Genomic DNA, 13,619 nt, shown 5'->3' with positions numbered 1-13,619 from the left:
CTGAGCCTGAGTGGACAGGATGGGGTGTGTCCTATCCCTGGGCATTTTCCTTCACATGTATAGGAGTAGCATTACCCTTTCTGCCTTGACTACAGTAATTACAAATATTAGAAGGCATTTTTGCTACAACTGTGCTTTCTCTTCTATCAGAGTCAAAGGTAATCTCTCATGATGCTCTTTTTTTTCAGAAGGTCCTACTTGAAGCTCAGAATCTTATTCATCCCTGCTCTCCTTAAAAGCACAAACAATTGATCAGAACTGACCCTAGACATAAACACTTTTCTACTTTTTCTATATTGAGCACATCTGAAAGTAAACTCATAAAATGAAAACTGCATACATTTGGTGCTGCAGTTCTTACTTAGCCTACTTAGCTATAATCAAAGACTTGAACTAAGTCACCTGAGTTGGAGTTTAAAAGCAATGTTTAGCCAAACAAGTCTCACTGAAATACAGTTGTAGGTGCTAGGAAAGAGCAATCCCATTTTAGACGATTAGTTGAAATTTCATCAGCCAAGCCAGCGAGATTATACATTGTGCAATGCTTGTATAATTTTTTGTGCTTACCCACTGTGATGCCTTTCATCTGGTACTCGCCATCTGCTTCATACTCATTAATTAAATTTCACAATACATACTGGGAGGAAGAAACACCTCTTCTTTGCTTGAAGTAGTTCCATTGAGTGTTTCCAGAACATGAAGATGCATTATTGTCACAGAGGGATCTCAAAGCAGGACCAGAATATAGATTGGAACCATAGTGCAAATAAAATCAAAATATTGTTTTGGTTCTAAAAAGTATCATTTTGTATAAATCCTATAGCATCAAATTCCTGACACTGATGTCATACATAGGAAATTGGTTTGCATTCATCAAATGCATTGACAGTTTATGAGTCTGAAACAGGCTACAAATTGAATTCATGTTTTATCTCACCATAGGGTCATAGGTAATTTAAGAAGCAAATATGTGATTATAATTATAAAATAAGTTACATTATAATTATATTATTGAGAGTATTTTAAATATTCTTTATAAATAAAAGGGAATTTAATGACTAAGAAATGTATTTGGGGATAATAACATTTAATTTCTTTCAATACTCTGTTATAATAGAAATAGAATGAAATTTATCATTCTGTGAACACTAATAGTTGCTTAACATATAAACTTAACTTTTTCCTAAGTCATGTGGTATTATAATATGATATTCATTTACCTATAACTTTATGGAAAGGGTAGATGTTCTATTTTCATGTTAAGAAAATTCTATGATACTGGCCTTTATTAAGTAGGGATTATGACACACTGTGTGTGTATATATATGTGTGTGTATGTATGTATATACATACATAAATGATGAGCTATGAAAAGTTGTAAACTTTATATATTACTAAAAAAACCCTTAAAGGATAAATCTCTATGTAATTTTTGACATTTAATTCAGACATACTTCAAAGAAGTGAATGATAACCACTCATATGAGTGAGGGACCAATTACTTATTAAGCTACATAAAGAAGAAATTGAGGGTGGGAGAAGAGGAAAGGATAGTAAAAATAGGATTAATAGACTGAGAAATCTAGGTCAAGAAATTTTTGGAATTGGAGTTTATGGGGAGTAAACTAGGAGGATCAATGTGTTGATTGGAGATTATGGAGGGTTTGCTATTATTGATCAAAAGTATGCAGTGGGAGTACCTGAGTGAGGTAGAGGAGGAGAGAACGACTTTGAAGATAGAAATCAGGAACAGAGAAGCCAGGGGAGTGGAAAGATTATCTGTGCCTAATGTAATTTCTAAGAGCTATTTTGGGAGCTATAACAATAACGAGTTATACAAGCTAAGAATTAATAAACTTCAGAGAAATGGGAGTCTCCAGGGAGCAGGAGATGATTACTACAAAGAGAGGCAATAAAAAGTGTGAACTGATAATGTGAGATTCAAATCTGTGAATCTTTAAGCAGGAGGGAGAGAATAAAAGGTCTTGAAGCAGCAATGAGGGCAAGAAATTCATTACCTCATTATCAGTATGTATTGTTAGAGACAAACAGCCATCACCTGGGTGTGCCATAGGGCACGGGAAGGCAGGGATTCAGTTTGAGCCAGAAGGTGAGGGCATGTGAAAGACTTGCGTTGATTGACCTCAAGCAAAAGAGGGCATAGTAAATGTGTTGTTCTTTTTGCTTGTTTGTTTTTGAGACTGAGTCTCACCTTGTTGCCCTGGGTAGAGTGCTGTGGCATCATAACTCACAGCACCCTGCAACTCTTGGGCTCAAGCCCTCCTCTTGCCTCAGCCTTTCAAGTAGCTAGGACTACAGGCACATGCCAAGATGCCCAACTATATATTTAGAGATGGGGTCTCGCTTTTGCCCAGGCTGATCTCAAATTCCTGAGCTCAGGCAACCCACCCACCTTGGCCTCCCAGAGAGTGGAAGTGTTTCAGGAGTTGGGGAGGAATGGGAGATTGTCACAAAGGTAATCCTCAGTCCCCTAGTAGTATGAGAATCAGATTCTGAGGGGCCAGAGGTGACCTGAAAATTGTGGATTTTTTGAGGTAAATGATAAGAACAGGTATAAAGAAAACAATGACAATAAGCCTGATGTACCCTGCTGTAAATGATGACAGGTAGCAAAGGTGTGTGTACAGCATCTAGGAAGAGAGGGTTGTTGCTAACATGGAGAGTCTGGGGTTCCTTCTAGACTCTCAGTGATGAAGGAATTCTCAAGTGTAGTCTTCTATTCCTAGTGCTCAAGTGCCTCTTCAGCCCGCAAGTGGCAGCCCGCTGTGAAGTACTATTTCTCTCTTTAGCAAGTACATAATATTCTAAAGTGTGTCAGTATCATGACTTACATGTTCCTGTGGGATGAAGGACACCATTGTAGAAGTTTTCTTCCTTTCAAACCCTAATTTCATTACAGTCTTAATCTCTTTAAGCAACTCTTGCCCAATTTATTAATGACTATCAGTTATTTTTATACGGCCTTAACTAAGCGAACTTACAAACAGGCATAAACGTGACGAAGTGACAAAACTGGCAGTTTGATAATATTACAACATACTTTAAGAAAAGATCCAAGTGATTTATTAATACTTTCTTTAAAACATGTTAAGGCCATGAGATAATCCTGGCCTATCTAATTTGTTTCTTTTTAGTTAGAAAAGTTGTAATAGCTAAAAATAACCTCAGTAATGACATAACACAGAATTTATTTTATGAGTGTTCTCATCACTGAGCCGTGACCTGAAGAACATGGCGTGTGGGGGGGGAGAGATGCCTAGGCTGGGTGCACCCTCTGCAGAAGAATCTTGATTTGTTCTTTGGCTCAAAAGCGGGGGTGGCATAAGAAGTAAATGTATTCCTGACCTGAAGGAGATTTTAAGATCAAGATCACAGGCAACAAAGAACAACAACACTGGCTTTCTCATCTATTAAAAGAACTGCAAACACCTTAAACACTTTTCAGGAAACAGTGCAAACATGCTACCTTTAAGCTGACAATTCCTAGAAGCATTTAGTTACAAAAAACGAAATATAGTTTTGTGCAGAATCAAGAGAAACAAATTTAAAAAGAGAGAGAGAACAAATTAGACAGATCACAATTTTTCAACTATCTCCCTTACATTTTTTCAGAAAGCAAAAAAAAAAAAAGCATTAATAAAACATTTGGATCTTTTCCTATATGTGGGATGTGAATTGTCCCCTTTGAATAAATACTTTGAACTAATAGTGTCTTTAAGAGTCAGAGTGACCTGGGGTAAACAGTCAAGTCTATTTTGATGCAAGTTCATTACGCTTTCTGAGCTTTAGTATTATGTATTAACTTGTAAAATAGCAATAAAATGATTTCTTGCACATGCAGAGGTTGTGAAGATTTGCCAAGTTAATGTCTATAAAACAGGTAACAGCATGGTTAGCACACATTTTTAATGTATTATAGATATTCATGGGAAGGAGATACACAATTTTCAAAGTCCCTTTTAAGAAAAATAATTCAAAAATATGAATGCAAATTCTAAATTTATAAATTTGAAAATATCCAAAATAGCAATACGTAAAAATCAAAATCTAGTAAAGTATCAATACTTTATGTACTTGACAAATCTCTGTGAGGCTTTTGACCTACATTTGTCTGCATTTTGTATTTACCTCTTCATATGATGTGTAAAAAATATTTCATAGAGGGCAGTGACTGTGGCTCAAAAGAGTAGGGCGCCAGCCCCATGTGCCAGAGGTGGTGGGTTCAAACCCGGCCCTGGCCAAAAACTACAAATATATATATATATTTCATAGAGAATATATAAACTAATTCAGTCTCTCCTTCTCTGGTTAATTCAAAATTATTTTTATTATTAAAAGTTTTGAAAAACTAATTTGGGCTTCTGAATTCATTACTGGTAATGTCATGTGCATTTTTAAGATTGTGAGTTTGTAAAAATTCTCTAATGCCTTCATAAAGGAGTTGAAATTTTTGATAGTTCCTGATCTCATATCTTTCCTGTCTTACTCTCTGCCATGATCTGTTTGGGTGCCGGTCACTATACATCCTCTGACCTGACACCTGAGAGAGTTAGCATACAAATTGGAAGAAGGTATTTCCTGGGAATCTATTCCCACTTGAAGATAATTAGCAATAACCGAGCAACACGTGAAAGTACCTGAGAACTACGTAGATAATCTTACTAAACACAAACTAAATGTGTTCTTGACTCAACATTTTATAAGTCAGCTGTCAAAACCATACAGGGCCACTCTACCATGCAATATCAGGGAAGTCAAAGATTCTGGCTATATCTACATGGAGCTTTTAGACACAACAAGAGTGTAAATATAAAATCAATTATCGTTTGAACTAATTAGGTAATTGCTTGAATTGTAGATCAAGAAGCATGATGTTTCTCTTTGCATGTCTGGCTCCACAAATTCAGGTAGAGTGTTCTTATAAAAGGAAAATATAATCTTTTCATACAATTAAGTTATGAGTATAAAATAATCAAAATTTTATTAGAGTTTTACTGCAAAGGGAAAGTCCTCTAAAAGACCAAGGTGAAAAGATTTCTGTCTTGGTAGAAACATTTGTAAGGAAAAAGAATGGTTACTAAATATTTTACTGCTTAATTGATCGGTTTCTGAGTGGAAGCACAGCTAACCTCCCAAAACTTCCCGATCTTCCAATCTCATTAAGGTCTATCAGAAACTGACTTAAACATTTTGTTTAAATGATACTATTTTCTCCCCCAGGAGGATGTTGCAAATTATATAGCTCAGCAAATTTTATCTCATATTATGTTTTAAATAAAGCATGGAAAAAATTCACCATTTGGATCTGGATTTGAATTCCAGCCAAATACCTTCCTCAAATAAATTAATCTCTAAGAGTCTCAATTTCCTTATCTAATGAGTGAGATTGGCAACTCAAAATAAGTAACTTAGGCAAAGATGTCAATCAAGGAAGGTTTATTAAGTCAAAGTTTGAGGACATCCCCAGAAAAAACACAAGCCACACATGCATCTGTGACTGGTTTTCCGAAGAGGGATTTGGGAACTTCAGCTTTTACATTGGAGGGAGCAGCAGAAAGAAAAAGAATGTGGGGGGACGGGGGGTGTGTGTGCAGTGAGTTAAATGGCTGCCTTTTATGAAGCCTGGGAAATCTACATTTTATATAAGACAAGGTTAATTTTTGAAGAGAAAAAATGGAGTGAAGGAAGAATCAATTATGTAGACGTTTCTGAATAAGTGGAAGAATTGTTGAGCTTGTTTTGTCTCTGTTCTGCACCTGGAGAGATAAATTTGTAATCAGCATTCTTAGTGTGGAATTGAACAGACTGAGCTTTAGGAGCTGGAGTTAGCCTTTAGACCTAAAGTTACAATTTGCGTGTCCTTGTTTATGGAAAGCCAACAAGGATTTCCTTAGGAATGATCTGTTGGGGCCATCCTTGTAGATGTCTGAGGCCTTTTTGTAATACGTAATGCTCCAGAATTGAACTCTTTGCGTAAGAAGTCAGGGGTGATCCTGAGATTTTCGTTTTTCTTTACAATTATCAATCATCTTTGTTTATTTTGGGTTGTGAAGATGATATGAATTAATATAAAAATATCTAGCACAAAGTCTGGGACATTGTAAGTGTTCAATAAATGCACAAATGCTAGACTCTTCTTCTTCCTTTTTAGAAATATAATGTGATTCCTTTCTTTTTTCTTTTTCTTTCTTTCTTTCTTTTTTTGTAGTATCCCCCTATTGTGATAGACACATCTTTTGATCTCAGAAAATAAATTTTGGATTGAATTATTAACTCTAGAGGCAGATTTTCAGTCTTAAATATAAAAGGAGGAAGGGGACAATGTAAGTTGTGTAATATAAGCCATGAGGTCATGGCTGAAAGATGGAAAGGGTATTGAGAAGCTGAATGGTTCTCACAGAATTCTTATAAATATGAAATAATTGAAATGTAAACAATTGATAATAGCTCTCTTTTCCTGGCAGAAAAATATCTTTATGCAGTGGAAATGAAGAATTTTGTCTATAAAGTTTTCTATGTGTAATAACCAGCAGAGAGTTAAAAAAATGTTGATTATTATCATTTATTATACCCTTCAAGTGGTTAGACCGCTTAAAAACCATCCTGCACTTACTTCATACAATCCTCCTAGTTAGATGATTATATTATCTCTTGATTTTTAAATTGTACAGTTTTATTGTTGGTGAGGAATTTGTCCCAAGTCACACAATTAGAAAAGAATATAAGCACCTTTTGAACCTAGAAAAGTCCTTCCAACTCTAATTCCTGCTCTTTGTTCCATACCATAGTCACTCCTGTAAGTTTTGAGAACATTACTTAATTAAAAAGATAAGTTTTATTTTATTTATTATAAATGAAGTTAATAATTTCTGTTATAGTGGTTGATATCCACCTCTAATGTCTAGTATGGTCTCCTAAGGCACTGTGTCTAGTTCAAGAGATGCTTACATGTTTAGGGCTCTGGCACCAGGCAGTCAGGCTAGATGAAGACCTTATATCTGGAGCAGTTTCCTAGGGCCACAAGCTGTTCTGTGGGTTAATTGCACAGGTCCCCGCTCTGGTGAAGGTTTCCTGGGGAAAACAGATCAGCTAATGATGGGTGATGAAGTCTTTAAGGGATTCAGTTATAGCTTCATTTTTCCCTTTCTCCTTTATAAATTAATGATGTGGTCATCCTGCAAGTATCAGTCCTAAATATATTGCTCAAGAAAAGCACCTTTGGTGGAAATAGCAGAATTTCAATAGTAGGTGTTTATTGATGGTGGGATTGTTGTTGACTTTTATTTTCTTCTTTATATTTTTAATTAATTTATTCAGCACGTATTCATTGAAAGCCTAGACTATGCCAAGCACTCCTATATTCCTGGATTTTAGACGTGAACAGACAAGGTGCTTGTTTCAGTTATGTTTGCTGTTGTTACATTTACAATTAAAAAATGTATAACAGATTTTTTTTTAAAAGGTTTATCAAATAGTTGAATGGCAAGATGAGGGTAAGGGCCTGAGAAAAAAATAACTCTGTGCTTAAAGAGATTATATTGTATTTTATAAAAAGTACGTGGCAAAAAGCTGACAAATTTGTATTCATGTGAGCACTGCCAATGTTTTAGCAGTTCAACTAAGAGTATTCATTTCAATTTGAACAAACACTACTGAAATGTCTATTTCATATACAAGTGGCAATAATGTATTGGGTGACAGGAAACATGAGCTTTTAAGGGACTCATTACATCCAAGTTATGTGTCTTCTCTGGTCCAGATTGTAGTGAGAGCTCTCAATTGTATTTTAATATTACATGATGGTGTTTGTATTTCTACTTGAGTTTTTCCAAAGGGGTCAAAGGTCAAGTCTGAGTGCAGAAATTTGTGAAAACTTTTAATACTTGTGCTTCAAATGCTAGCTTCACCACGTTCCTTTTTAAAAATTTTGGAGAGAGAAAAAGAAAATGGGAGGAAGATTGGAAGTAAAGCTGGAGGGCATCCGTGGCCTTCGAGAGAGGAAATTTAACAAGACAAGCAGATCTTGACTAACCAGTTCCGGGTATGGCTGGCAGTGTTAAGTCTAGTTCATTCCTCATGTTCAAAATCTGACCCTCCACTTGTATTTATAGGCTGTCAGTAACTCTACTATAGACTCATGGAGAGAATTCCATTTATTGCACTTGTATATGGTATTAACCAAAAACCCAGTAATTTTACCAAGACGTGGAAATTTTAAATGTCCCATATCTGCGGCCCTTCTAAATGTTTATCAAGGTTTCTAATTCTACCTCGTGTATGTTGATGTCACAATAGTGCATGAGGAAAGCACATTATGCTTGAGGATGTACCTGAGAATAAATCTGGGAAGTGGAGGAGTATCTTCAGTAGTATTTGGATACTATCCAAATTGGCACTCTTAGAATGGTTGCTCTGATAAACTGTTGTTTCAGCTGGGCCTTCTTGTGAAAATTACTGAGAATTCCTTCTTGTTCTCCATGTTCAGATGGATTTAACTTCATTCGTGTTTGGAACTGACCCCCATTCCCTGCCACACACCACCCATCAATTCCCTCCCCCCAAAATATAGTGAAGTGGTCTTTAAAACTCTGTAAGTAATCATTGAACTTGATACTTAATATATAAAATAGGTAAAGAAGGAACTTCTCTGCTGAGATATCCTCTTTCTTCCCAGACCTCCAGTGAAATTCTATGGAGCATCATTTGAAAGCCTGCACTAATGTAAGAAGCACGTGACCAGGAGTTATGTGTATAATTACTGAATTTTATGTAATCATTCAGTTCAATTTAACAAACGTTCGTTGAGCATTTTTAGTGTCCCAATACTAACAATTCTAAGAAATAAAAGAAACTTAACTTCAAGTGAAGAAGCAATCATGTCTACAGACTAGTTTAATAAACTATTTTAAAGAGTTATAGATGCTCTGGATGGTTTCTAGACAAAGCCAATGACATGTTTCAACCACTCTGGGTTTTGTGTTTCGTAAAATTTAAAATAAACAACTTGGAACAAAACACATGCAGTGCCTGGCCTCCTTTATAGTGTGATCCTGTGATTCTGTTCCTCTGGGCTATTCACTTCTAAGAGAGAATTGAAGTGTAAGGATTACATGCAGCACGTGCATCTTTGACATGGTTTTAAAGCCCTTGCTGGGGTACAGAGTTACTCACAATCATCTTCGGCTTTTTCAGAATACTCCTTCACCTCTCTGAGGTGGAAGGCATCATAAACCTGGCTCTTGTCTGATAACTAAGTTCTTTTCTCCCCCAGCGGCCTCTTCCCTCTCACTCCATCCCCAACCCAGTCTCACAGAGGTTGAAATCCAGAGGAAGAGATGCTAAACTTTCCACACAGAGTGGTAAAAAAATGTAGACGACTCATGCTGTTTGTAGAATGGATGCTGTCTATGCGGTGAAGTTCTCCGCAGTCTACCTCCCACCAACAGTGTAACCGTTGGTGCATTTGCCTTTGAGCACTTACGTGTTTATCTAGATTGGTCAGTCTACCTGTCCATGTATGTTCCTCTATTTCTAAACCCTCCCTACATCCGTGGCTGCATTGACGTCTCATTCTTTGTAAATGCAATGGCGTTTACTTTATACATTTTCATTTTAAAGTATTTTTTTTATTTTAGCCTTAAGTAAGGTAAATACACTGCTTTCTCATTTTTGCCATCCAACTTCTGTAGTTAATACAGCAGTGCCAGGAAACTGGGCAGGTCTTCCTACTGCTCAATCTACTTTTTAAATATAGCCTCGTTGGCTGTGTTCATAATTTGGGTTTGCAGTCACCTTGAAACCGGCCAGGGGATGAGACAGGATCTTCTCAGCTACAAGGCCAGGACTCACTACTACTAAGCATAAGAGATAGAAATATTGGGGGACAGGTACAAACCTGGGAAGAGCACTATGTTGTCATATGAATCAACTCATATCTTTAACCACCTGATATTTTAAAAATTATGTGTTTTCTAAATTCTCGTTTTTGAAATACAATTTACACATGGATGAAATCTACAGATTCCTAGTACAGTTTGATCACTTGTGAAAAGTACATGAACTTGTATGACCACCACTCTTATTAAAACATAGAATGTTTTCAACAGCACCTCAGATTAATGATATTTTTAATTAATAATTTTAGCAGAGACTATACAGTGTTGGACATACTGATAGATTATTCTGTAGGCTGTGTTTCTAATTAATAATTTTAAAAAGTGAGAATATGGATTCCCTTAAGAGTTTAAATAAGTAATCCATGAATAAAATAACATACAGACTAGTTCCATGTTGAAATTTAAAATAAACACCCTATTTTTTTAGAAAGAGTCAATATATCTCCTGTAACACAATTACCTTCAAGTTAAAATTATATCAAGTCTAAGATTACCTAGTAGATGCTTCCTGCTCAAGTATACATTAGATGTATAAATGCACAATACAGAACATGACACATATAAACTTAAGCCTTGACTTCAATTAATGACAATCAGAATTTGAGCATTCTGTGTGTTGTACTATATTAAAAATATTAAGTGCCATAAATCACTGTATGTTGCACTTGCTTGCTTAATACTGTTTTTTTTTTTTAATATTTTATTTAATACTAAGTCCTTTCTCTTTGTCTCTTCTCTGGTTTGCTTCCGCTATATTTCATTTTCCTCTTAAGTCCTAGATCCTTCTGTTGACAACAGTTAATTGTGGTCTGCTATTGTAAAAGCAAATCTAGTGTTTGTTTAGCTCTCTTGCTGCTTTTAGCCATCTCTATTATTTTAAAACTTTACAGAAAGCCATTAGAGAGTAGTATTTATGGAGAAAAGTACCTGGAGAAAAGAAACAAAACACAACAAAAATATTCTGAGGACTGCACCAGCCAGGCGCTGTGGGTGTAGGGTAACTAGCAAGAGTTTCAGTCCTGGCTCTGCCATTTATTGTGTGTATTATCTCGGACACAGTCAATCACACCTTTGTTTCCAAATCCAAGTGATAACAATACCTGGCATATCTCCTTGTAAATATTGAGAGTGACAATGAAACTTAATGGGGAATTTAATGAGAAAAACCTTTGTAAATTTTAAGATGGGATAAAACTTAAGATAATGTAATTATGAAAATTGCATTTTTTTTCTAACCAGTACCAGGGCTGAGTTGTAATTATAAAGAAAAATAAGAAAAAGTTTGGGGCAGCACTTGTAGCTCAGTGGGTAGGGCGCTGGCTGGAGGGTTCAAATCCGGCTGGGGCCAGCTGAAACAAAATGACAACTGCAACAACAAAACAGAAAAATAGCCAGGAGCTGTGGTAGGTGCCTGTGGTCCCAGCTAGTTGGAAGGCTGAGGCAAGAGAATTGCTTAAGCCCAAGAGTTTGAGGTTGCTGTGAACTGTGACAGCACGGCACTCTAACCAGAGTGACAGCTTGAGACTCTGTCTCAAAAAAAGAAAGAAAGAAAAGTTTTGGAGTCACATTTTCCTAACTTTTCTTTCCCACTGAAGTCAAGTGGAGAATGAACACCAGCAGGGAAATGATGACATTCATTGACTTATCAATTGCTTGCATTTTTTTCCCAGAAAGCATGTGTTGTTCTTCTTGCCCTATAATTTTTTCTTCACTGTAGCTCCTATTGCAATATAAATTAACTTTATTGAGATAACTATCTTCCTCCAGTAGATACAAAGATTCCTAAGGTTAGAGTGCCTTGCCCAAAATAAGAAACAGCCAATACATGGAGGCACAGATGCACGCATGGATGATGGGTGAATAGTACCATGATTTCATAAGAACTTACCTGTGAGCTCTTAGTTATGACCATAGATTCAAGGTAGAGCCTACCTCGTAAAGAGCAAACAATCTTTCTCTCAGCTATTTATGCAAAAAAGCTGGAAAATGATTCAGGGATTTTTGTTTGTGTGTTTGTTTGTTTGTTTACTTTTCCATTGAATCCTTTCAGTCTGTTAAGAGTTGACCTAAAGTATGCGTCCAAGAATATCTTTTCTATTCTCACTTTTCTTCTCCACCAGTTTAGCTTTGCCCTTTTATTCTCTCTCTCCCACACACATCTCTTTTGGGGATTTGGATGAGTAGCACCTGCTCTTAATTGTCATTCCTGGAAAAGGATTTTATATGTAATGTTATTTTATTGAGTCTAAGGTATTTATTTATTTATTTATTGTGTGTGTGTGTGTGTGTGGCCGGGTCTGGGTTCAAACCTGCCACCTCTGGCATATGGGACCAGTTCCCTACCCCTTTGAGCCACAGGCACCTCCTGAGTCTAAGGTATTTTTGAATAAGCATGGACAGGTCAAAAGGGACAATAATATTTAGCTCATTACACTTGACCTTCTCTCATAGCTTTGATGAGGCATGCTGACAAAGGTCTCTGCTTATTAATTCCAGTGAAAGAAAACACTCCTAGTAGGAGTGTGCATTTACAGCAGTGTATAGACTCGGGAGAAGAGAATGAGAGAAAAATACAATTCCTATTTCATTACTTTAGTACTAATTTACTTAATTTTAATACCTTAAAAGTATGAAAATGTATCAATATGAAGAAAGAAAGCAATATGATGATGGTTGAGTAAAGATGATGATAATTATTATTATTTTATAGCCACAGTCTTCCTGGAATTTTGGAAAAGGAGACGTAGTATACTGACCTATACTTGGGACCTCACTGAATGGGAAGAAGAGGAGGTAAGATAATGGATTACCAAGAAATAAGGAAGCTGGCGTGCCACATGATGCAGAAAATTATTTATTGCCATGACTTTCAGGATGAAAACAGCTAAATACCATTAAAATTTTTCTGGATATTTTCTATGAACAAGATTTCTTACTTCCTGAAGATAATAGTGATCAACGATGAAGTATATATTTTTCAAACAACTTCTGTGATGTTTGGTGGAATTACATTAGCAGAAAATGATCTCATTAAAATACTGTTCAGGGTTTATTAGAAAATAATTGGCATCTTATTTTGTAAAAGTTGCTTCTTTGTGAAGACTTGATTTGATATAAAAGTAGGCCAAATTTGGGAGTTTTGTATCAACTCTTAGAGGAATTTCTTTTGTAAGCTTATGACTTTGGTACTGAGGTAACTTTAGATTCTCTCGTAGGAAACACTCCGTCCCCAGTTTGAAGCAAAGTATTACAAGATGGAGGTAGTAAACCCCATCACTGGAAAGCCTGAGCCACATCAGCCTTCCTCGGACAAAGTATCTCGTCTTCTGGTTTCCGTCTCAGGAATATTCTTCATGGTAAAGTACAGGCATGAGTGTCAGAATATTACGGGATTCCAAGAACTCCCGTAAGAGGGAGTTTTGTGATATAAGAAACCATATTCTTTTCATTACCTTTTTGTTCTAATAAAATCAAATAAAAATCACAGCAGGTTATGGAGATTTTACAAAAATAGTTTGTGCACTAATTTAAATAAAACTCTCCTTGGGAGAAACAGGTCATCGAAGAAAAAAATAGAAGTTGTATGAGTTGCCCTGATGAATTACATATCCTGGGTTAAAATCAAGCAGTCCATTTGAAAAAGGAAATTTGAGAATTTTGTAGTATTTACTTAGACTTGTATGTAATTCACTTTCTTAAATG

General features: G+C 36.0%; 1 protein-coding gene across 4 annotated transcripts in view; it reads left to right on the top strand.

Annotated features, from left to right (window-relative positions):
* ANO3 (anoctamin 3) overlaps positions 1-13,619 on the top strand; it is a 448,518-nt gene that overhangs the window by 367,948 nt on the left and 66,951 nt on the right. For all 4 annotated transcript variants that reach the window (XM_053562431.1, XM_053562432.1, XM_053562433.1 and 1 more), the window contains 2 exons: positions 12,628-12,710; positions 13,133-13,273. In XM_053562431.1, coding sequence (XP_053418406.1) covers positions 12,628-12,710; positions 13,133-13,273 — 224 coding nt within the window. The remainder of the gene's footprint in view (positions 1-12,627; positions 12,711-13,132; positions 13,274-13,619) is intronic.

This window comes from Nycticebus coucang, chromosome 14 (genome assembly GCF_027406575.1).
Source record: "Nycticebus coucang isolate mNycCou1 chromosome 14, mNycCou1.pri, whole genome shotgun sequence".
NCBI lineage: Eukaryota > Metazoa > Chordata > Mammalia > Primates > Lorisidae > Nycticebus > Nycticebus coucang.
The sequence above is the reverse complement of the archived record's forward strand: the minus strand, read 5'-3'. Positions and strand labels throughout refer to the sequence as shown.